Source organism: Epinephelus fuscoguttatus, linkage group LG13, assembly GCF_011397635.1.
Source record: "Epinephelus fuscoguttatus linkage group LG13, E.fuscoguttatus.final_Chr_v1".
Taxonomy (NCBI): Eukaryota; Metazoa; Chordata; class Actinopteri; order Perciformes; family Serranidae; genus Epinephelus; species Epinephelus fuscoguttatus.
Window position 1 is genome coordinate 21385247 of NC_064764.1, and position 25572 is coordinate 21410818.

At 40.9% G+C, this 25572-nt stretch overlaps 2 protein-coding genes across 2 annotated transcripts in view; both read left to right on the forward strand.

Annotated features, from left to right (window-relative positions):
- scn1laa (sodium channel, voltage-gated, type I-like, alpha) overlaps positions 1 to 1280 on the forward strand; it is a 37857-nt gene extending 36577 nt beyond the window's left edge. The window contains exon 27 of the mRNA XM_049594051.1: positions 28 to 1280. Within this exon, the coding sequence (XP_049450008.1) occupies positions 28 to 1220 (1193 nt within the window). The 3' untranslated portion in view covers positions 1221 to 1280. The remainder of the gene's footprint in view (positions 1 to 27) is intronic.
- Positions 1281 to 9464: 8184 nt separating this feature from the next.
- Positions 9465 to 25548, forward strand: ttc21b (tetratricopeptide repeat domain 21B). Its single transcript, XM_049594052.1, has 29 exons — positions 9465 to 9647; positions 10040 to 10169; positions 10277 to 10387; positions 10502 to 10668; positions 10810 to 10932; positions 11333 to 11490; positions 12109 to 12193; positions 12324 to 12422; positions 12541 to 12733; positions 12839 to 12936; positions 13056 to 13256; positions 13509 to 13638; positions 13720 to 13877; positions 15088 to 15312; positions 15449 to 15687; positions 16143 to 16215; positions 18480 to 18590; positions 18677 to 18815; positions 20449 to 20555; positions 20691 to 20879; positions 21096 to 21206; positions 21300 to 21381; positions 21489 to 21639; positions 21723 to 21884; positions 23734 to 23929; positions 24270 to 24494; positions 24643 to 24763; positions 24861 to 24928; positions 25009 to 25548. The coding sequence occupies exons 1-29, from the start codon at positions 9624 to 9626 to the stop codon at positions 25084 to 25086; spliced, it is 3954 nt and encodes a 1317-aa protein (XP_049450009.1). The 5' UTR covers positions 9465 to 9623; the 3' UTR covers positions 25087 to 25548.
- Positions 25549 to 25572: the final 24 nt, after the last annotated feature.

Consider the following 25572-nt stretch of genomic DNA (forward strand, 5'->3'; position numbering starts at 1 on the left):
TTTAATATGTTTGCTTTCTTTCCTTAGGTGTGTCTCTCTCAAAGGTGATAGAGAAGTATTTTGTTTCGCCAACCTTGTTCAGAGTCATCCGATTGGCTCGGATTGGCCGCGTCCTCCGCCTTATTAAAAGTGCCAAAGGAATCCGCACACTCCTGTTTGCCTTGATGATGTCACTTCCTGCTTTGTTCAACATTGGTCTCTTGCTCTTCTTGGTGATGTTTATCTATGCCATCTTTGGCATGTCAAACTTTGCTTATGTCAAGAAAGAAGACGGCATTGATGACCTTTTCAATTTTGAGACATTTGGCAACAGCATGATCTGTTTGTTCCAGATCACCACCTCAGCAGGGTGGGAGGGCCTACTTGCTCCAATTCTTAACAAACACGAAGATGACTGTGACAGTTTCACGGAGCATCCTGGCAGTCGTGTTAAGGGAGACTGTGGGAATCCTTCTGTGGGGATCGCCTTCTTTGTGAGCTACATCATCATCTGTTTCCTGATTGTAGTGAATATGTACATCGCAGTTATTCTAGAAAACTTTGGTGTGGCCACTGAGGAGAGCACAGATCCACTAAGTGAGGATGATTTCGAAACGTTTTATGAGGTCTGGGAAAGGTTTGATCCTCATGCATCACAGTTCATAGTGTACAATACACTGTCAGAATTTGCAGATGCTCTGGACCCACCATTACGCGTAGCCAAGCCTAACAAGATGGAACTGATCTCTATGGATCTACCCATGGTGAGTGGTGAGCGCATTCACTGCCTGGACATCCTGTTTGCATTCACAAAGCGTGTTCTGGGCGAGGGTGGGGAGATGGACATCCTAAGGGCGCAGATGGAGGAGCGCTTCATGGCCTCCAATCCTTCCAAAGTGTCCTACGAACCCATCACTACCACCCTCCGTCGCAAACAGGAGGACACATCGGCCACCATCATCCAGAGAGCATTTAGAGAGTACGCAAAGAGACAGGGTGCCACAAAGCCATTTGTCGGTTCCAGTGATTACATTGAAAAGGATAAAACATACAATGACAAAGAGGATGTTGTCACAGACAAGCTCAAAGACATTTCCAGCGCTGATAAAAGTGAACTGACACCTTCAACAGCCCCTCAAATTTCATCTAACAGTGTGGCAACAAATGGAGCAAACAAATATGAAAAAGACAAAAGTGAGAAGGAAGTTGAGGGCAAAGATGTCAGAGAGCAATATACGTAAAAAAAAATATGCTGGAGATGCAACAAAGACATTCTAATTTATGACAAAATGTTTACAACCTTTGAACGTGTCTAAGACATCCATTGGACTCCCTCCCTTAGTATGGATATCTATGCCAAACTGACCATGTTTCCTTGAGTAAAGGGGCTTCTTCAGGCTGTAGTGGGACATTTTTGGCTGTGTTCGTGAGCAGGGATGCCTTTTGGCTGTTTGTTTGGCTGGCTACGTACTCTGAAAGACAAATTAGTTAAGGCTTTAACTTCTATTGCAGCTAGTTCTGCTGTTGAGTGTCTTGAATTATTGTTATATCACTGACTGTTGTATTAATTTAATTTTTTCAAGCCAGAAAAAAAACAGTTTTTATGTTTTACTTTATAGTTCAAGGTTTGGCTCATTGACTTTTTATACACTTTTTTTTTTTACTCTTAAGGGGTTGTTCCTTCAGGGGTAGTGTTCACAACAAGAAGCACTTCTTTAAGGCTAGTCTTGCTTGCTGATACTAGAATACTTGACAAATCCAAGAGACATTGTTGGAGTTGCTGCAGTTACCTAGAAATGTAGACCTGCATGAATGTTTCTCCATGATTATGCATGTTAGAGTGTACTAATTTCATCATGCTCTCTCCCTGTCCATCATGCTCCATGATGCAATGAACACAGTCACGGCATGGCTGTTTTTTTATATACATTACAAAAACATGATTTTAGCCTACAGTCCAAACAAATTCAGCAAGAGTGTTGATTATCTTTGATTATCAGTGTCAGAGCAGTAACACTTGGCAGAAATACTTTGCACATTCAGCTTTGTTGAATCATCAAAATCATTCACTAACTTGTACCATTTACAATGTTGCAAATTGTGTACAGATTTTATCATGAAACTGCTTAAAACACAGTCTTCAACTTCAGATTTGCTCTTTATTAAAGCTAAAAATGTAAGACAAAGCCTGGTATAAATTACCTCACTTAACAAATCTCCGACTGTTTGCTCCAGTAGAAGACTACCTGTGATATAGCCTGTTTGTAGGACTTCACATTTTTGACTTTTTCAAAATACAGCTCTCCTTTATGTGTCTGCTTTTTCCCCATAGTGTCTGTTTTCTTTCCTTCTTGTTTTTCATGATGGACCTCAATGTAATGATTATAAAATTATGGAATTTATGGAACAATTACTATCTATCACCTGTGATATGAAACCAAATATATTCTCCATAATCTGCCGCATTCAGGCAGACAGGGATGCTGTACATGCAGCAGGAGCTGTGAGGTGGAAAATGTAAATGTCTATGAAAACTGTTGTATGGACGGCATTTTTTCTTCATGAGTCAAAGCCCTGTGTTTGATTATTGGTGTTGTTATATGGCTGTGCTGTCAAAGCTTTACTTTTCAACCTTCAACTGCATATTTATTTTTGGAAAAGGTGACTGGAAAAAAAGGGGTAGTATATTGTTTATGTTTTTGTGTGCTTTGTAAACTGTTTTCTTCACAGTTTACCTCTCAATCTTTATCACGATAAATATCGAAGTTGGATGGAAGACGGCTCAGAATAATCTGAATGATTGTCTCAAGGACGAGGCATCAAACATCTCATGTTTCCTACTTCTGTTTACATTTTATAGTGGCAGTTGTGTTACGTTTGTCAGTTCTTCCCATAGCTATGATAACCACCCTAAACTGTGTCACAGTTGTTCCGTGTTATAAAAGTATAATTCCATTCATGTAAGTATATTTTGCATGTAATTAAAACGTTCATTACTTACACTATACTTTATGCATAATGAAAGAATGTTTTGATTACATAGAATTTAACATTTCCCATCATTCATATGCATATTGCTTGTAGTGTTTAAATAAATAAACTGCATGCAAGACACTGCTATAACCCATTTCACTGAACGCCAAAAGAATAAAGATTACATGTACCTCAAGTATGCCTAAAACATTCATTTATTTTCTTTACATAAAAGATATTTATATAGTGTTTAATATACGTATGTAAGGATCTTCAATTAATTACTGTGTCTTTTTTAGCTTACTGTGAAGTAGGGATTAAAGTTTGATTATAAGGCAAATATTCTCCTAGACTAACCTGTGCTTATATTTTTTTTTTCTTCTTTTTTCAGTTATAATGACCTTGTTATCATCTATGTTCTGGTGAAACTGTGTACTACTTAATGTCCATCCCTCTGTCTCTTCAGATCCTCCGCGCCAGTGATGTTCTGTTCTATCATGTGATGTTCTACAACTTTTCTTATGTTTTGCTTTTACTTGTAGTAGATGTGCGATTGCAGCAATGGCTCTTGGTTTAAGATCAATGTTGTTATCAGTTCATTGTTTGTCCTGCAGTCCAGTCAGTGAGTGAATATTAGGTGAAGATGAAAACAAAAATGTCTGTATAGTCTAGTACATAAGAGAGCAGGTGTTTGTGAGTGTTTGTGAGCTTATCATTTAGCACTCAAATTGTTCAGGTTCTGGGCTCTCGGTAATTGTGTGCTTTATTGGCCCCTTTGTTATGCACAGTACACTCTTACAAATAAAGGTGCTAACTAGAACCATTTAGGGCTGCTGGGCTTGTCCCCATAGGAAATCCCTTTTCAGTTCTTGGTAGAACCTTTATAAAGGTCTCGCGTGGAACCCTTTCAGAGGGCTCTACCGAGAACTCAACATGAAGGGCTATAGCTAGAACCATCTGTGAAAGATTCAACCAGAACCCTGAATTTCTACAAAGAAACCTTTTATAGTGTAATGGCTCCAGCCAGAACCCTCTCTGGGGGTACTATTCAGAACCTTTACACCTTCCAAGGGTGCCAACAAAAACCCACCCAGGGGATTCTTCATTGAACCCCTTTATGTTCCAATGCTAGCGGTTAGCATTGTCGCCTGACACATGCCAACTCCACACAGAAGGGCTCCCCCACTCTAGGTTCGAACCAGGAACAATCTTGCTGTGACGCGACAATGCTAACCACTGGAGGAAGTGGGATGAAGCTGGAGTACTCTCTGGGTGCATGAATGGTTGTCTGTTTCTATGTGTCAGCCCTGTGATAGTCGGGTGACCTGTCCAGGGTGTACCCCGCCTCTCACCCAATGTCAGCTAGGCTCCAGCCCCCCAGCGACCCCTAACAGGATGAGCAGTTACAGAAAATTAATTAATGTATGGTTTGATCTAGAACCCACCCAGGAAGTTGTACCATGAACCCTTTTATATTCCAAGGGTTTCATCTGGAATCCACCACGGGGGGTCCTTAAAGACCGTTCATATTCCACTAATCATGATTTTAGTGTACAAGGTTAGCCTGGGGCCAGGAGAACCACGTTCAGCAGTCTAAAGGCGCGGACATACCAAGCCGACATCAAAGAACTAGCAGCAACGAAAGTTGCTGTTGCGTCTTCTACGTTGCCTCACGTCGCCCTGCATCAGTTGCATTTGAACACACTACACGGACTACATCCAACGGCCAAGTGGCACGTACGTTCTGCTCCTGCGTGAGAGAGAGAGCGTAGTGAGAGAGTGGTACATCCTGACAGCCGAGGGGTTTCCTATCTGTGCAGCCAAGCACTGCAGCACCTCCACGGACTATTACATCCAGATGGTCCCAGTGTTTCCTCCGCAGGCTCCACTTCACTCAGCAGCCCGATAAATCCGCTGCTTCTTCCCACTTTAACCTGAACAACAAACCAGGGCTTGGCGCTCCGGTTGGATCCAAACGGAGAGCTGGGGCTAGCTCAGAGACTAGCGGAGGCTAACTGGCTGTTCTTCCCTCCGGTCATGCTGCAGCTAACGCTCCGCTAGCCTCACAGCTAGCTCCGGTTTGTTATTCAGGTTAAAGTGGGAAGAAGCAGCGGGTCTGTCGGGCAGCTGAGTGAAGTGGAGCCTGAGGAGGAAGCACCGGTTTGCCCCGTTTCACAACAGGCAGATTCACTCTACAGGGGCAGGGAAATAAAACCTGAACAGCCAATCAGAGTGATCTCTCTCACCGACAAGCTCTGCTGCCCGTTCAACATGCTCAATCCGCCGAAAAGCCACTGACGCTGACGTCGAAGTGCCAAAGGTGTGGGACACACCGCAAAAACTAGGGCGGCAGATGCTCACCGACAGCCCGACTTTTGACAGCAGCCGACCGTCGCTTGGTGTATCAAGGCCTTTAGGATTTATAGAGCTCCTAAAGGGTCAGGCCTGACTTGGTGCAGCACAACCCACAACAACCATGGTTTGCAGGTATGATTTTAGGGGGTGAAGATTTCATGAAATCACTATCACTGCAGCCTTTACTATTTCAACAGTGCAGCTGATCTCAGTTCTGCCAGGATGTTCAGTGGCAGAGTGGACAGTATCTCTACCAATTAACCAGTTAACACACTGTCTGTTCAATACTGGAAAGCTGGGAAAAAAACAGTTTTTATGTTTTACTTTAAAGTTTAAGGTTTGCCTAATTGACTTTTTATGCACCCTTTTTTACTCTTAAGGGGTTGTTCCTTCAGGGGTAGTGTTCACAACAAGAGGCACTTCTTTAAGGCTCATCTTGCTTACTGATACTAGAATACTTGACAAATCCAAAATACCATGTCAGAGTCGCTGCAGTGTCTGTTCAATACAGGTACACAATTAACTATTGTATGGAATGAAATCATGGTAAAGGTATCAGTGTTAAAAGTAACTGATTAAGGGGATTCCAGATAGGTCTACATTTAAAAAAAATTGAAACATAGATGGGTGGGGATTATTTAACAGCTATTCATTCAACAATCCTTGAAAAAGTATTTCTTCCAAAAAAGGTTCTTAGGGGAACCTTTGTCCCAATAGAACCCTCGAAGAAACGTTTTTTTCTTTGGATGAAAGGGGCTCTTAATGGCTTAGTCTTTCAAGGGACCATTGAAGAACCCTGTCTTTAGAAAAGGATTATTCAGAAGCAAATGGTTCTGGGGACAACCTTAGTCCCTCAGGAAGAACTCTGCTGGAACTCTTATTTCTAAGAGTGTATGCCTTACTTACTTACTTACTGGTAAACACTGACATCAGGCAGATAAGGATTCATCATAGTTGAATGAAATCAGTAATCAGACTGTTGTTATAACTTCCAGTTTAGCGAAAGGATTTAGATTTAAGATATGGATCTAAGTGCCGACCACAGCCAGAGACATTAAGCTTCAGCTTTTATAGTTAGACGCTTTATGATTGTTACAATGCTGATAGCTACCAAACCTCAATCGGCATTACTGTCATTTCGGAACCTGTAAAATGTTGAAGTTATCAGTGTCCATTTCATGTGCAAAATGTAATGAGCACTCAAACTGTAAATGGCTCAACTTGTATTGATCTCTTGAAGCACTTACGAATGTTTGACTTTGAGCAAATCGTGACGTGACAAAATATTATGTGTAATGTCTTCAATTTTTTTTAGTTACTCATGACCAAGAAGGGAGCCTCAGAGCTGAAAGTGTGCAAAGGTTTGTGATATTTTCATGTCGGTGTGCAGTATGTTTTAGCAGACATCTGTGCAAGATGCTCGAATCTGGTTTCTGAGTGCGTATTGGCTCCTGCCGGAAACGATTAGCATCTTAAGTGGGTGGAACATTTTATTAATTATTAATAACAATCCAAATATTCATTACAGTCCAACGTTGCTTTTACGTTTTGTGGCTGCTGATTCCTGAGGGCAGTAAACAAGAGGCTGATGGCAAAGTGCTGATTATTCCTGCCATACTGTCTCACAATGATGTGATTATCAGTTTGCACCACACCCACACACAGTACTTTATGGCTCACATGTTGTTTTCCTGACAAGGCAGACAGCAGAACAAGCAAACTGTCTCTGAATAAATGTTTGCCAGAAGAGTTCAAGACATCATAGAAAAAAACCTGGCAGTTATTTAGGTTATGTCAAAATATTCATATTGTGTAAAAGAAATATTTGCCCATAATGTCTGATGTAAGAAAGCCAATATATTTTGAGATGTAGTCTATGACTGAAACCAGCACACAGCTCCACCGATGGCAACAGGTGGGGTTACAGATTGCCCATTTTAATGACCAGTAAATCAAGAATGATTCTGCAGATTCTCCTTGCCGGTTGCCCAGCAACATGACATCAAGCTCCTTTGTTAGACTGCATTAGGGTGGAAGGTCGGAAGTTGGTCTGCCGTCCCCACCCGGGGAGTCTCGCAAGCTTGGCAATAATATGTGGACATGTTATATGTGAAAGGATGCCTATTTGGCTTTGGAGCTCGCCACTGGCATGCATGGAGAGTCATGGGAAGGAAGAATTCACAGGGAAATCTGAGAATGCTGCCCACTGCAGCTCTGTAATTTCATTTGCTGTAGCAAGATGGGAGGAAAATCCCATTAGATTAGGTTCTGGTGAGTACCCCCCTACCTTCCCAATGTACTAATAGACAGACACACAGACTGACACACTCACTTTTCTCTCAACCGCTATATCGCACACACACAAACAGTTTCAAGTGAACCACTCCCTCAGTAACTCACACCTCACACACACACAAACACAAATACCGCAGTTTAGACAGCACCTTGTCAAGTACACAAATTTGTAAGAAAACAGATCATCAACATAATATGTTGTATATCACAGGGGTAAATTAGTACATGCATGTATGTGCACTTAAGTGCTATGCAATCAAATTTAAACTGACACATATGGAAAAAAGGCCTAATAAAATAGTTTATTTGCAAGTGAGCTGCTTGTATTATTGGGCATGGCTCTTTGATCAATAATGGTCTGTACAAACCACAATGGATATAGCCATTAGAATGCTATAGCACTGCATCCCAGGGGATACATATTCCACAGTCTTTCCTCTAATAGGTTTTCAAATGCATTCTTTGTAAGTGCAACAACACATGCAGTATTTATTGCTCTTTGCCAAGAACAACACCTTGATTATCTACCATGTAACGACTCTGTGTGAGTGTTATGGAAAATCTAATTAATTTAATTTGGATTAATGAATGAATAAATACAAAATTGTTCAAATGAAATCGATAATGTTATCAGTCATGCACATCTATTCCGGTAAAATAACCCCTAGCAGTATAGGCTCAAAACTGTGAGCTAAATTGTATATGGCACAGTACACAGACTTTCCCCATTGCTGCACATGCTCAGAGCTCAATACCAACCTGATTTACTCTTCCATTGATGTGTGCTGCAGAGAGTAATGATTATGTGCCAGAGTTAGTGCTAAATAGTATCTGACAAGGCATGGAAAGGTCTCTCTTGGAACAGTTGCACCCATGCTGGACACTGGCAGCTCCTGTCATGGACTCAACACTGTAGACATCAGGAGTTCATACGTCACGGTCAATGCATGGTGTTGCATAACATTGGGCCACCAATTACCACCACTGGCTGGATGGAAATATTTTTCCACTGCACATGGTAAACTATAAAGATGCGTTGATAGGTGTCAATTTGCACCAGATATCTTGTCGGGATATATAGTTTCTATTAGCCTACACAAAAACAATAATAGGATAAGTGGTTGACATCAACTTTCAATGTATTTCTGAGGAGGTTAAACACTGTAGCTCTGGCAAACAAGCCCTGTGATCACATAATCCAAACTCAGTGAGTGTAACCCAAGCCACTGAGCTCCCTGAAACAATTTCCATATATTCAAAGTAGATTTAACCTGCTTTGACATGCAATATTTTTTCTGCATGTTGCTTCAAGTTGTTTGACTTTCTATTTTGTGTTACATGGCTCATGGTAAAATCCAACAATTAATTCAAACACTCCTACTCTTCCTACCACCATCCGAATTATCATTATCATTGGTGCATTATTAGTAGTAATGGTGGTGGTAGTAGTAGTAGTAGTAGTAGTAGTGGTAGTACTGTAGCAGCTGGTGGTAGTAGTAGCTGTAATAGTAGACCTATCACATTTTATAAAGGGATGAGTACGCCACCTAGAGATACAAAGGCGACACTAGCGCGTCTATAATATAGATATGGCGGTGTTTGTGTTTTGTGTTCCCTGAATTTCGTCTTTCAGGCTCGCCACCAGGCTAAGAGACTGACACTTTTCACAAACATTGCCCAAACATTATCAAGTAAATATTAAAGGATACAGAAACAAACTAACGAATAATCATTAAGAAAGACATCAATTATATTTCAATATACTAAACGAGGCAGGGTGTACAATCAGACAGCGAGGAAGCGGTGCCTGACAGGAAAATCTCAGGGTTTAAGTACACTGAAAGACGTAGTGGTTACTAAGTTACCGGGCAACGCTTAGGGACTCGATGCAAGATGGCGAAAATACAACGAAAACTGCTATAATATCGTTGTTATGCTAAAGTACAATGCAAAGGAGGTTAATGTTCATTTATTATAACGTCATTTAACTTACCGTTTTACCACAAAGCGTCTCAGCCAAGATGGAGGATGAAGAGACAACGCTGGTATGCTAACGTGTTCTAGTGATTTAGCAACTGAAGGCTCCAGATAAAACGCTAAAGCAGTCTGGGTTGTGGCAAAATGATACAGCGAAGTAACCTAGTTAGCTACAAATAAGGGAGGAACTTTCGTCAGACCTTTCGAAATGATTAAAATCATAATAGCTATGGCAGTGCCGAAGAAATGATAGCAGCTAACGTTAACATCGATGACGTTAACTAAGTTAGCTAACCTACTGAAGCTAAACGCAGGGTTCCTGTTTTAACTTTGACGTTACTTTGTTCTGTACTTACACAACATTGATTGCAGCAGCGTATTTAACAACCCTATTTTGTTGCTGTTAGCTATCACTACATCTAAACTACAAATGGTGTGTCTTCTTTCTGTTTTCCCACAGGCTCTGATAAGGTACTACTGCTATGACAAGTATTTCAATCACGCTGCAAACGCTGCAGAAGCTGCACAGAGGAAATTCGGCAATGATCCTATCTACAGTTTTTTCCATGCATATGGCACACTTATGCAAAGTAAGCTTGAGTGAATAAAATAGAAATAATGATATATGCCATTTCTGGTTAGACTACTGTCTCTTTGCCATCTGTCATACATACAGTCATGTCATTTTTTACTTCAGATCAAATTCAAGAAGCCACAGCAGAGTTGGACACAATAAGAAATAGCCGAGATGTGTCTCTCTGCACATTAATGGCACTTGTCTATGCTGAGAGAAAAAAGGCAAACCCAGGTAAATCAGCATAGATAATCCTATTTATTCATTTCTCATATATTTGCACAGAGTCTTTTACAGGATTGAACACATCTGTTGGTAATACAGTAATAATTGTCTTTGTATTTACAGACCGAGAAGTCATACAAGAACTAGATGCCAAGGTCAAAGAAGATCGTAAAAGTGCATCTCCCAAGAGTCTGTACTATGCTGGGATGTTTCTCTGGCTATTGGGGCGTAATGATAAAGCAAGGGAGTACATTGAGAGAATGATCAAACTCTCCAACAGCTCTAGAGAGGTGAGAATGACATTTTTGTCATAAGTTTGAGAGATGCATCAGTATTACTTGCATCAGTCTTGAAGTGTATTAATTATAACAGGGGCATTCTGGCTTCTCAACTATTTTCACTCCACATTTGGGCTGATATTTGTTGTCCAGGGGATAATCCTAAAAGCCTGGATAGATGTGACATCTGGTAAAGATGCCTACGCCAGAAAGGCTGGAAAGTACTTCGATGAGGGACTGAAGGAGAGAGCAGATGTTTTTGCCCTGATGGGAAAGGTGAGATGGGGATTAGAAACCCATATTGAATAGTCTTCCTCAGTCACAGCTGAATATGTTACGATGCTGTCATTTCTCATTTTTCCTATGCCTCTTTTAGTACTTGCTGCGTTTCTAATTTTTTTTTCTTTTATTTGATGTGTCCCTTGCCAACACTGTGATTGGTGTATTTTTACAGTGTAGTTCAGCTATTCCATTCAGCATATGAAATATGTTCTTTTCAACTCTTTTGGACACAACGGTTTGGATTATGCCTCCGTAACTTTTGAAATACCGCTTCAGTTGATGTTCTTGTTAGGTTTATTACCTTAAGACTTGGTACTGGTTTTTAAAGTAACAGTCATATTTTGTACTAGCATGGATGTATTAAACACCCTAAGTAACATTTTTTCTGTTCTAGGCACAATACTATGAATATCGTCAGAACTATTCCGGAGCACTGGAGATGGTTAACCAGGTCATCGTTAGTTTCCCTGGGTTCTTGCCTGCTCTTATCAAGAAGATGAACCTGCTGCTCAGCCTTCAAGACTGGGAGCAAACCATAGATGCAGCACACAGGTAACTGATAAGGTGGTTAGGAGGTTTCTCCCAAATCATACACAGGCTATGTCTTTCTCAATGCAAGCTAACACGAGGGTTACAGTATCTCTGCTGAGATCACAAAGCTCAAAAAAACATTTGTAATCTCCACCAGGGGTGTAAGAAGAAACACAGTCTGCCTTTACAAACAGCTCAGCATTCAAGTGCAAATGAAACACTAGCATGATGCCTCAAACCAGTGCATACTGATTAAGCCATTGTTTGTGCTTGCCCCTTTGGACCTTGGCCAGTGTCAGACAGCATAAAAAGGCCTTTGAGCCAAAGTGCAGAAGTCTAACACAATTCCAAGGATTTCACTGCTGCAGGTTTGTTGAACAGGAAGAAAGGTGATTACCCAAGTTGCACCAAGCTTAGGGTCGCTGTGGTGCCCTGACTGGGATGTTGTGAAGTGGGAGGGGTGCAGGCAGCATACAGTATACATCCTTCACAGTTCCTTTTAGTTTTAATGTTATTTGTCAAGGTGCTCAACACAGTACTGCAGCAGTATCATATATTCCATTACTATTAATCAGGGAAATCCAAGTGTGTTAAGTGTAGGAGATAGACTCATTCACAGCACCTTGTGTCATATTTCAGGCTTTTACAGAAGGATAAAAATAACCTGGAGGCACTGCGGATGCTAGCTCTACATTCTTTATGTAGAGATGGAGATATTCCTGAGGTAAAGCTCACATTTTCACATGTTCATACTTTGAATGCAAATCAGTAGGCATTAAAATAACATATTTGCATTCATGATGGAGCTGATCAGTTTACAGAAGCTGTTTTTTTTTTTTTACCTTCCTTGGCAGTCGGTAAAGCAGCTTTCAAACCTCACCAGCAGCTTGGAGATTCTGGAACCACGCAACCCAGAGCTTTTCTATAGGATGTCTCTAGCCTTCACCCGTGTTGTAAGACAATTTTCAGTGTTCTTTTTTTCTTAATGCAACAGTTTTGGTTATCTTTACTTTTGTAGAGTTGTTTGACTTGCATGGAATTTCAGCATTTAGAGTTTTCTTTTTGTTACAGTGTGGGCGAAATGAGAAATTGATCGAACAGACGTTTAGGATGGTGGAACGAGCCTTTTCTGTGGCATCAGGGGATTCGGATTTAGCCACAGAGTTAGGCTACCAGATGGTGCTTCAGGGCAGAACCAAGGAGGCTATGAAGTGGTACAAGACAGCCATGAGTTTGGACGAGACAAGTGTTTCTGCTTTGACTGGTGACGTGTTACAAATATTAATCTACTGTCTACATGATGTTCAAGGACCATACTTGCATTTTTCAGTTGTGAAGATATATCTATGTTTTCATTTTCATTACACAGGTATAATTCGTTGCCAGCTGATGGAGGGCCACCTTGAAGACGCAGAGCAACAGTTGGAATTTCTCACAGAGATCCAACAATCTATTGGAAAGTCAGGGGTAACGTCTCTTTATAAATGCTAACTATATGACATGTCTTTCCCCCTAGAAAGAGTATCCCAGAGAATTACGCTTATCATGTTTCAGACTAATTTATTATGCTTTTTTTTTACCCCCAGGAGTTACTATATCTACGTGCCGTTCTGGCAGTGAAAAAGCGTCGGCCCCAGGAAGAGGTGACCAACCTGTTGAATGATGCAGTGGATACACACTTCTCCACCCTGCAGGGTCTGCCTCTGGGAGTGGAGTACTTTGAGAAGCTCAACCCCGACTTCCTGTTGGACATTGTCAAAGAATACCTTGCACTGTGTCCTGCTACGGTACGACTGGGAGACTCATTAGTGACAGGGTGTCTGTTGATCCTTAAAATGTCTATGTAAACGCCTTAAATTTCAGCAATGCAGGAGAGCCTCAGTCAGTTATGAATTTATTTTGCCACTTATGATCATGTTTTTAACTTAAACGATTTTGGGAATGTATGTTAGGGATATGTTTTCTGTTGTAGTGAGACTCATCGTAAAAAAGTCTGTGGATCTCTGCAGTTAATAAAACTTTAACGGTTCATGTTTTAGCCTCCAGCCCAAGGCCAGCCTCCAGCTCCTCAGCTCCAGCACTGTGCCACATTGTTGGATACTGTGGTCAAGATTGTACCAGGTCTCCCCCAAGGGGTCTTCCTGCTAGCCAAAGTCAGATACCAGTCTGGTGAGCACTGTATTCAAAATATGTTTTGGGTTCTTTTCTGCAAATGCTGTTTTAAACTATATCGCCTCTGTGTTCATTCAGGTGACATTGATGCTGCTCAGAGCAGTCTACAACACTGCCTGGACCAGTGTCCTTCTCATGCAGATGCTCATCTGCTGATGGCACAGATCCATCTGCTGCAGGGTAACTTCACGTTGTGTTCCCAGTCTCTTGAACTCTGCCTCAGCCATAACTTTGAGGTAAGATCCCCATCATCATGGGCAGTGTTATTAGCTGCTAAATCTTTACAAGACAGAATGTGTTCAGGCTCTTATTTGACTCACAGAAAATGTGAAATACACTGCAGCTTGGCCACCATGTTCTGTAACAAGGGCACTGATCCAGTGCCTGTTTAAAACATGCCTGTTCAGAATGGGCTGATTTCTTTGGCTCGGGTATTGATGCATTCAGCCTTCTTGAAAACTGATTGTACAAACAAAAGTTTGCCACTTCCAATACCAGCATTCCCAGTTGGAAAAAGGGTGAAAAAGTAAAGCAAGACAGCATTTGCCTGAGGCCCCCAAATCACTAAACAGCCCCTGGAAAACACACCCAAGTTACTCATGGTCAGAAATACAGCTGAAATACACCTAGCAGAGATCATAATTTCCAATTAAGCATATTAATCACTTGCTTTGACATAACCACTGCGTTATAGAGTAGAACACAGATTTACTTAGCAGAAGTGTTTTGTGTGTGGTTTAATTTAGTATGTCAAACTTATGCAGTTTGAGTTGCAGTTGCATTGTGGCACTCCGTCTGTATGCTCATGCTTGTTGACTCCAGGGAAGTGAAAAGAGTTTGATTTTAATGTTAGTATATCCAGCATTCAGCAGTAAAGTGAACTCAGTCTACAGAGCCCTGAAGCCCCATCTCTGCACAGCAGTGTTCACTTGTTTATTGAAAGTTTATTAATATTATATGTATGGCGTGTCCTAATTGCACCAAATTTGCCAGCAATACACCCGCCAAGTGTGAAGTAGATCAGATTAACAACTCCCACGATATGTGAAGGACACACAAACAGACAGAGATTGCTTGATTTATAGTTAGTTACTGAAGTATAGTAATATAGAAAACGATGTCAGACTCACATCTGGTAAACAAAAAAACCCTTGGCGTCAACAGAAGGGAATTTTCAGGATATTTTTTTAGCAGTGTGTATTGAATGCCAGCAGTTAAGAATTGTTTACTTAGTCAGGTTTGGCCTTTTAAAAGCTGCAGTAGTTTGAGAGTAAGTCAAATTAATTCAGAATCAATGTCAGTGTCATCTGTGACAGTTTAAGTGGATAAGGATGATCAAAAAGACTTCTGTGGTCAATGTTGCTACAATCAGGAACTCAACGACAGAATTTTCACACATCCTGATATTAGTTAATAAAATAGGTCATGACTTCTTGTCCATTCCAGATTCGAGAGCATCCGTTGTACCACCTGATCCAGGCTCAGGCTAAGAAGAAGATGGGTGAGCTGACAGAGGCAATTAAGACACTGCAGATGGCCATGAGTCTTCCAGGTGTTCGCAGAGCTGGATCCTCGTCCAAGTCCAAAAGCAAGAAGATTGAGCTGAGTCCTGCCGACTGTCTCTCTGTGTTTTTGGAGTTAGCTGAGGCCCTGTGGCTCAACGGAGAGCAGGTAACATTATGAGTTTTGATGTAAGAAGGCTTGTATATGATACTGTCCTGTTTCATTTAAAGTAGTCTTTATTAAAGCTCACTGTAGACAATTTAATTTCGGATTCATTGACTTATAAATGGATTTAATATTTCAGCATGAAGCAACAAAGGTGATGCAGGATGCCATCAATGAGTTCTCAGGAACCCCGGAGGAACTACGTGTCACTATTGCCAATGCGGACCTGGCCCTGCTGCGTGGTGACACGGAGCTGGCACTAAGTATGCTCAGAAACATTACCCCTGAGCAGCCCTACTACATCCAAGCCAAAGAGAAAATGGCAGAAATATATCTGAACCACAGAAAAGAGAAACGTCTGTATGCGAGCTGTTACAGGTGAGCCGTAAATTTGGATCCAAATGATGAAAAAAAAAAGCATGAACTGAAATCTTGATGTGAGATAGTAGCTGAACATATGAGCTACTATACTCTCTGAAACCTAATGCATTGTAAATGTTTGTCTGAACGGTAATGGCTGAAACTTAATTAAATACGTGACTCTAGGATATCCAGCCGTAGTGCGCCAACATTTCATCCAGCTGCGTCTGTAGTAGGATTTAGATGACCACAAGCATAAAGTAAATTCAATAAAAATTTTAACCCAAGCCATTCATCCAGTAAAGGTGAAATGTGCACAGTTGCCTCCAGTCCTCTGCTGGTCTCTGATGCTACATGTATTAACAGCTGAGACCTAGTAAAGCATGACTGAACCTCAGACCAGCAGAGACATACAGTATGCCTGCATAATGAAGCACACCATATGTGATGTGATGTCTCTGTCTTTTCTCCAGAGAAATGGTGGAGAAGCTGCCCAGCCCTCACACATATCTCTTACTAGGTGATGCCTACATGAACATTCAAGAGGTAAGTGGGAGATGTGATGTGATGTGATTCATTCATGTGAGATATTTTGTGTCACATATAACAACTGATTTGTATGGATACTGACTTACTGACTTAGAATGGCTTTGAAGGTGCTACATGATTTGAATAAGCATATTTTTTTGTAATGAGTTGTCTAATCCCAGTTTTATCTCAGCTAAGCCTTTTTATACCTTTTCCAAAAAGTCAGAAGTGTAACGAACAGGGTTCCCACAGGTCCTTAAAAAGTCTTAAAGGACATTGAATTTATTAATCTATAATAAGGCTTGATTGGTGTGATAAAATGTCTTAAATCAATCAATCTTTCAAAAGCCTTAAATATGCTTAGAAATGCAAAGTATGATTTTTGAATTTTATTTTTAAGATGTTGCATTTTAAAATCTCAAAATAACTGGTAACATCTGTTTTTCTTAGATAATTTACAGTATGCCTCTCACATTAACATCACACAGATCGGGCAGTGGAACCAACATCACTTATATTTGTTTACAGTTCCAAGCAGAGGATCCACTGTCTGCTAGCTGTCACTCTACCCTATCTGTCATGTCAAAGTGCAAATTCAACAAAAATTGGCTATTTGATCAAGATTTTGCGGCATGGCTGAAACCATGGCACAGCAAGGCGGTGCATTTGAGCCTCGGTGTGTTATGACCAAAAAGTTTTTCAAAGTCACGATAGGAAACAAGGCAGTTGAATCCAACATGCAGAGTGAGAAACACAAAATTGCCAAGTTTTACCAACAAATGTCAGGTATTCCCAAAAAAAAAAAAAAAAAATCATGTTTCATGTTAAAACAAAAGTGCAAAATTTTCCCTAACCCTAATTGATGTCAGTTAATGTGTTGTGTTCAGTTTTGGTTAATGTAAAATTGGCTTAAATATATAAAACCGAGAGGCATTGAAAAGGTCTTAAAAAGTCTTAAATCTCACTTCTCTTAAACCATATGAACCTGAAAAGCTGTCCTTGATAGAGAGATTATAAATAGAGTTATGCACATGCAGCCCTCATGCAATGTTATCACTACTGTTCCGAGTTTCATTATGCTTCTACATTCCTGTTTTTACCGTACATGTAAGGGAGCCTTCCTGTTTTCTGATCTTTATCGTTCTGCTGTACTGTATTGGAGCTGTAATGAGGCTCATCACCAAGGTCTTACCTTAGATGATGAGAATATAGGAGCACACAACGTCCCGTTTCTAATCCTTGCCTTTTGAGAGCAGCATGATGAAACGCCAAAGTTTTGGGTGAGGCTTTTCTGTAAAATAAAGAAAATGCACAAGGAATGCTCCAGAATGTTACTGCACATATTCCTCAAAGAGGTGCCTGGTGGCTTAGTGGTAGAGCAGGTGCCCCATGTACAAGGCTGTTGCCACAGCAGCCCGGGCTCGAATCCAGCTCATGGCCCCCCGCTGCGTACTACCCCCACCGGAGTGAGCTATCAAACTTCTGTGATTTGCTACACAGAGTTAAAATGCATTTATCTGAATAGTTGGGCCTTTTGTCAGTTGTCCACGTGTCCTGGAAAACCTGGAAGATTGTACACTAGTTTTCAAGATGACATCTCAAATATCAGAGAAGAAGTTAAATGTTCTGGAAAATAATGTGTTGAGAATAAGAAAGGTGAAGAAGTTATGTTTACAGCTATGTTTAGGACTAGATAAGAATCAAGTAATTGAAATACACCCACAGCATGGTAGTTTACAGGGGATCATTGTGACACAGTATTTTATTTACAGTATACAAAGGAGGAAAGAGGTTAAAGGGAAAGACGCATATACATCAACTAGGTAATACCGGAGAAATAATTGAAGAAAACAGTTTTCTCATTAGTGAACTAATCCCTATAATTGTAAATAACAACAAAATTCTCCTCAGAAAGTTGTTGAAATAGTGCTTAACAACGAAAAGGGACACATTGTGCCTGCATGTAGGTGAGTAGTGTTTGTTTGAATGAATCAGGAAGTCAAATAGCAGGAAGTACGGTCTCCTACATGATTATAAGGGAGGTCAGGCATGTTGACACATACTGTGGTTGTGGTGATAGGTAAGATGTTGCCATTCAAGGCTAAAAATAGATTTTACAGCCCCGATTATCAGAAAATGTCCTAGCCTTAAGATGTTTACTGCACGTTCTGAACTATTTGTAATCAATGAAATGTATTAGACTTCCTGAATAATATTTATAAAAACTTCAAACCAACAACAACTTGCGACACCACTTCACCGTGTCATGTGTTTATCCTCAGCCTGAGAAAGCCATTGAGGTCTATGAACATGCTCTGAAGAAAAACCCCAAAGATGGTGCTTTAGCAAGCAAGATTGGGAAAGCGCTGGTCAAGACTCATCACTACGTCAAGGTTTGTGTTGCACACTCATGTAAAGACAAACACGATCCACTCACAGCGGAAAAAAACAGTGTTGACTCAAGGTTGCTGTTACACAGGCAATAAATTACTATGAAGCGGCCCTGAAGACGGAGCAACAGAACTTCCTGCGCTATGACCTCGCTGAACTGCTGATGAAGATGAAGCAATATCAGCGCTGTGAGAGAGTCCTGCAAGAAGCTGTGGCCCATGAGCCAGGTACTTAAGACATCACTATATTGCACACACAGTAAACTCCTGGCGTCAAAAGTACCACAAGGGAATCTAGTCATGATGATAAATTGTGCACTTGAAAATAATGCGTCAGTAGAAAAAACGTGGCACAAAGATACAAAGAAAATATCAGCAAAGATTGTTTACGGCAATGCCAAAGTGGTCTCTTTTTTCAGAGTTCCCATGGACCCTTAAAGTCTTAAAGGCATTGAATTCATTATTTTAAAATTAAGACCTTAATTGTGTATTAAAATGTATTAAATATATCTTTCGAAAGTCGTAAAGACATTGAAAGTAATATTAATTGTTTTTTTATCTGACGTTGCATTGTAAGATCTCAGTCTAATTGGTTAATATTCATTAAAAATGCCCAGAGCAGTGGATCCACTGTCTGCTAGCTAGCCGTCACTGTACCCTGGACAACATGTAGAAGTGCAAATTTAACCACAATTGGCTACTTAAAGTAACACTTACCTTTCTGGAAATTGTACACTTTTCTTTGTTTAGGTTAAAATGCTATTAATAAGCTGATGGCACACTAAAATATAAGTGAATTCCACCAGAAATAAAAACTCGTAATTATACCATTCTCATATGGTTCAAAGAAAACTCTGACCAATCATTGCATTCGGGCTAAATGCAATGATTGGTCAGAGTTTTCTCCTGTCCTGTCTGTCTTCCCCAAGTGGAGGCCTCTGACTGACGTAACCGCTCGTGTAGCATTAAATGACAAATAAAGAAGTTCAGTTGAGTTCATAACGTTATACATGACAACACACCATCCAGTTGCTAATGGCTAACGTTGGCCTACTGTAGCATAGCCTCTGAAACATTAACATTATCTTCCTAGTAATGTTAACTCAACTATCTAATGTTAGTACTGTAACCTTATTCTAAAACTCATCAGTCATCACTGACTCCGGTTGAGTTTTAAAACTCCGGGGTTGCGTTTGATTGTCTTGGTTGTAACGTTACACTCACTCTCCTCTTCTGTGTATCTAACGTTACCATGCCAACGCCTACGTCTATGATAGACGTAACGAGGACGTAATAGAGGAGGGGGGAGTAGGCCGTTGGAGGGTGGTGGAGTTGCAGTAGGAGAGGGATGGGACTTTGGAGGGAGGCGGGAGTTGTGGAAATTTTTTCTAAGTGCTGTGTGAAATGCAGGAAAGGTAAGAGTTCCTTTAACCAAGAAACCAAAGAAACCAGTACAAGGCAATGCACACAAGACTCGGAGTCTGTGCATTTAATGCAAAAGGTTCTTCAATCAAGGCAGTGGAATCCCACATGCAGAGTGAGAAACATGAAGCCGCCAAAAAAACTTGCCAACAAATGCCAGGTATTTCCCAGTTCTGTTCCACCTTCGTCTCCAACACATGACAAAAAAGTAATGTTTTATGCTACAATAAACATTTGGCCAAAACTGTAAAGCCGTTCTTAAATTTCAATCCAATTGGCATTGAAAAAGTCTGAAAAACTTCTTAAATCTAACTTGCTTTAAGCTGTAGGAACCCTGAATTTGTAAAGCAAGTCAAATGATCTCTATGTTCAGCTGATTGTTTTTTTTGTTTGTTGTTTTGCTGCGTCTTTGACTCCTCTTTCTTTCTGACTTCCTCAGTGAATGAACTGCCTGCACTCTCAGATGATTGCCGTTATCTGGTCCTGTTGGCAAAGATCCAGAATAAGGTTGACAAGAATGAGGAAGCTTTACTTTCCCTACAAAGAGTAAGTGTTTGCAGCTATCTTTACACAGTTTGTATGAAATATCCTCCTGGTCTGCCTAAAAAGACAGTCATAGAGTAACATGATCAAGACAGTGTGATTGTTTTCAAAGTGAGGTTGTGTTTTTGCCATGTATAGGCTCGGGACGTGCAGGCCAAGGTGCTGAAGCGGGTGCAGTTGGAGCAGCCTGATGCCGTCGCCGTGCAGAAGCAGCTTGCTGCCGAGATATGCGCTGAGATCGCTAAACACTACACAAGTCAGAGGGGCTATGAGAGAGCAGTCAAATTCTACAAAGAAGCTCTTGTGTATTGTGAGACTGATCGCAAGGTCAGTGCAGCTGAATCAAAAACCTTCTGTGTACTCACTGCAGCTGTGGTCAACAAGCACTGGCATCTTTTAGAGTCAGGCGCTCGTGTTTGTGAAATTTGGTGATCTTAGTTGTTTATGGTTTGTTTTAAGGCAAAGGTCTGATTTATCTGGAGGACATTATTCTACCAGGAATGTTGTCACATGAATCCCAAGGCATGCACTCCTTTTTCCTAGATGATGCTGGAGTTGGCACGGTTATACCTTACTTTAGACGAGGCTGATGCGTGCCAGGAGCAGTGCAGCATCATTTTGAAGAATGACCAGTTTAATGAAGATGCAACTCTGGTTTGTTTCTTCTGTCTTTCACCACACTTTTAACCATAAGCTTTTTTTGGAGGTAGTTCATATAAGTTTTTTCTTGCATATTTTTGTCCTTAGATGATGGCTGACATTATGTTTAGGAAGCAGGACTACGAACAGGCAGTTTTCCACTTTCAACAACTCCTGGAGCGTAAACCAGGTGCAACAGAGTCACATTTCAAAAAAACTGCAGTGGATGTAAATGTGAATTGATGATTTGACCTTCTATAAATGGAAAGCATAACAACTTACATCTGTTGCTCTCAGACAACTACCCAACACTGTCACGTCTCATTGACTTGTTGAGGAGGGCCGGGAAATTGGAAGAAGTTCCCAGATTTCTTGATATGGCAGAAAAACATTCTTCCAGGACTAAGTTTGACCCTGGGTTCAACTACTGCAAAGGACTTTATCTTTGGTAAGTTTGGGGGAGTGTTTCCTTGGAATATGGCGACATCTGTTTTAAGATTAGTGACTAAACGTGTTCTTCTTCCTGCTCAGGTACACAGGAGAAGCTAATGATGCTCTGCGGCACTTCAACAAAGCACGGAAAGACAACGATTGGGGTCAAAATGCCGTCTATAACATGATTGAAATCTACCTAAACCCTGACAATGACACCATGGGAGGAGAAGTGTTTGAGAATTTAGATGGTGAAATTGGGTGAGTGGCAGTAGAAGCATGCTAAGACTCAAGACTGAAAGCTAGGACAGGCAGTTTTCTAGAAAAAGCATACCATAAATTGAAAATACAGCCCTCCTCCTGCAGCTCTTCTCTCTCTGTCTGAAGCCTGCCAGATTAGCAGTGGCACATACACACACTTAATACAGTCACTTGCGCGAGTACCAGTCATTCATTTCCATCTTCCAGAACATAATTGTCGTCCTGATGCACATACATGGTGGCAGGTCTTTGAGAATTACTGTCGTTTTTCCTTTGCAAACGTGGGTCTGTAAAGCCCCTTGGGGTGACATACTGTGAAGGTACCAGTCCCCAAGATGGCGCCTATTCAGTCCTGGTGCATATGCCAAAAAAAGTTTCTAGCTTTCAGGCTTACTTCCTCAGTATGTGGCCTGCTGAATATGGGCACAAGTGTTTCTCCCAGTGGCTCTGCCCGTGAGTTCCCGCTGGGCACATAGACTTTACATTGCGTTGACGTCACAGATTTTTAAATCGCTTTTTTCAGCTCAAGAAATATAACCACCATGGATTAAAAGTTCTTAATAGAAAGAGTCATATTGATCTAGTTTGCGGTTCGAGATGTCCTGTCAGCAGTTTAACAGATGTCTCATTTATACTGGGGAAAATGCTTCAGGAATTTTCAGGGAATTTTTTGTTGCTATACTGCGAGTGGCCACTGGGAAAAATTGGAAGCAAGGCTGAGCAGCGTTCCTGGGGGCCTGCTATGAACTTGAGTAAGCCACAACTGTGAGCCCTTGACTCTGGTTAGCAGAAGGCTAAATTATAAGAATCATTTTCTCTCCATCTCTAAAACAAGTGGCAATATTGGCATTTTATTTTGTTAATGTCAGACCTTCGTTTAGACTTTCTTTTTAAAAATCTGTCTTTTTGGGTTGCTTTGCAGTGTAGCCAGTTGTTACCAATGCTTCAACAGCAATTTTGTGTGCAGAATTTTCTGTAATAGAGTCAGGTTTCACCATCTAAAGGAATGTGCACGCACATCTGCATTTGTAGAACAGCCAATAAGAATGCCCTGTTTATGGAACGGCCTGTGATTGGTCTCCCGTCACAACAGAGCCAAGAGGAGGTGCAGAAATCTAGTGTTCTCTTAGTCCACTTGAATTACAATATGCTCTAAGGTTACTATAGATTTTTTCCCAATGAGGGTTTAAAAAAACTGCCTATCCTATCTTAATACGGCTTATATTATTTTGTTGGACTTCATAGCCTGGTAAAATCATCCTGATGACATGAGCTCATTCTGTTTCGTTCTTGCAATCAGTCTGGACTCGGTGTTGACCCTAACACTTCCAGTGGATGGGAATACTTGCCTTGACAGACAAACTCCTTCGGCCAATTAACGTAACAAAACACTGGGGAACATCATCATCACCAGCGGATAAATCAAGATTTTGCCAAATCCAGTCAAAAGAATGGCAAAACCTTTCCTCCAAGAAACTCAGCACGTGCATACTCATGCTTAATTGTTGTTACTGACTCTATTTCTTCAGTAACTTCACCTATTTCTGTGTTTACTTTACTCATGTTAGAGTTAGCGCTTGTTGCATAGGGAGCCACGGTTACTGTTCCGCAAGCTGTGGCCTGCATTTTACATCATCAACTATAATGCAGTCCGTGATTGGCTGCTTACGTTGTGAACTCAGGTGGATCCCTGATTGGCCCCGATTGGATTTTAATTTCCGAATACAAGGCAGGTTGGCACCAATTCCAGACTGATACACAGAGCAAAACAGAATGTTGAGCTCACGTCATCAGGATGGTCTTACCAAGCTACAGACTTCCCTCTAATGCTGACTTTGTCTCTCACCAGGAACTCCACAGAGAAGCAGGAGTCGGAGCAGCTTGCCGTGAGAACAGCCGAGAAGCTGCTGAAGGAGTTAAAGCCTCAGACACCGGGAGGACACATACAGCTCCGCATCCTGGAGAACTACTGCATTCTGGCCACAAAACAGAAGGCCAATATAGAGAAAGCCCTCAGTGTTTTCACAGAGATCGCAAACAATGAGGTAAGTAAACCCCAGATGGTGTAGCGGAGTTACATCACTCTCTCTTGTGTAAATATACTCACACCAGGAGCTGTGCATTTATTCAGGCTCCCCCTTTTAATGTCAGTCATTCCATCTGGTTGTAAACTGAACACTACACTGTATCAGGCCGAATTTTAATGGAGCATGGACAGTATATGGCATCGCTTGTGCAGTTGTAGTTAAGTTATGTGAATTCTATTTGTTAAAGAGACTCTTTATGTACTTAAGTAAAGCTGAGTGTAAACAAATGGAAGTGGGATAGTGGGGGAGGTGCTGTCAGATCCATCCTGTCTAACCAGGATCCTTTGGTTAACTTCAGAAGGACCATGTGCCAGCACTGTTGGCCATGGCGACAGCTTATATGATGCTGAAACAGACTCCAAGAGCCAGGAACCAGCTCAAACGCATAGCTAAGATGAACTGGAGCATTGTTGATGCCGATGAGTTTGAGAAGAGCTGGCTGCTCTTGGCAGACATCTACATCCATTCGGGGAAGTATGACATGGCCGGGGACCTCTTGAAGAGATGCCACAATCATAACAAGGTCAGCCTGGAAGCACTGTCACTGCTCGAATGTTACACACAGTCCAAAACCTTTTCCCTGTATTTTAGTGATTTGCGTTACACCGTTATATAGAGGCTGTCTTCTGTGTACATTTCTTAGTGATAGTAATTGCACTTTTTTTCCACAGTCATGCTATAAAGCTTATGAATATCTGGGCTACATTATGGAAAAAGAGCAAGCATTCCGTGATGCAGCACTCAACTATGAACTGGCTTGGAAATATGGCAATCGGACGAACCCAACTATTGGTATGTCAACCAAAATCACATGTCCAGCTCTATTTATAAGGACTAAAGGGATTAAATCAATTAAATTCCTAACATGTCATGTCTGTTTTTATTTCAGGGTACAAGCTTGCTTTCAACTACTTAAAAGCAAAGAGGCATGTTGACGCCATAGATGTGTGTCATAAGGTGAGACACCTGTGGTTGTTTATGGTTTGAGAGATTAGATCAGTATTTATACCGTGAATCATCTTTGCTTCCGTCCACAGGTTCTGGCTGCTCATCCAAATTACCCGAGAATGAGAAAGGACATCCTGGACAAAGCTCGTGCTGCTCTCAGATCTTAGTGTTTGAACTTTGTGTGACAGAGAGAGAGATAAGACGCCAATGTTTCTGTAATAAAATAAATTGCTTTGATTGAAGCTGCTTTTATTGTTTGGCTTTGGGTGACAAGAATGTGCAGTTATGTGTATTATTTCTGTGGGGAAAACCCCCTTGAACACACTGCTATGTAAATTTGAGTATATGAATAGTTGGTTGCTGGCAATCCTGAGGGGAAACAGTGCAGAGGGGTTCAGGCACATACCCAGCTGAAAGCATTTTTCTTTCTTTATTTTGGAACATGAAAACAAGTCAGTCTTTAACATTTACATTTAAGCTTTATTCATCAAAAATCAAAGTGTCGTCGCCCTATTTTAAGATTTGATACATGATATATTCATATTGCCTTTGAAATGATGTAAAAAATATGAAATATTGTCATGTTTTATCTAATAATATTCATGGGATGTTGTTAATGTGGATATGTGTTACTGTTAAGCTTTTATATGATA

Excerpts from the sequence above, each read along its gene's own strand:
- ttc21b (XM_049594052.1), top strand. The coding sequence starts at position 9,624 with ATGGAGGATGAAGAGACAACGCTG. Across the intron at positions 12,194-12,323 it reads GAGATGGAGATATTCCTGAG|TCGGTAAAGCAGCTTTCAAA; the intron begins GTAAAGCTCACA and ends CTTCCTTGGCAG. Across the intron at positions 21,640-21,722 it reads TGCAAAGGACTTTATCTTTG|GTACACAGGAGAAGCTAATG; the intron begins GTAAGTTTGGGG and ends CTTCCTGCTCAG.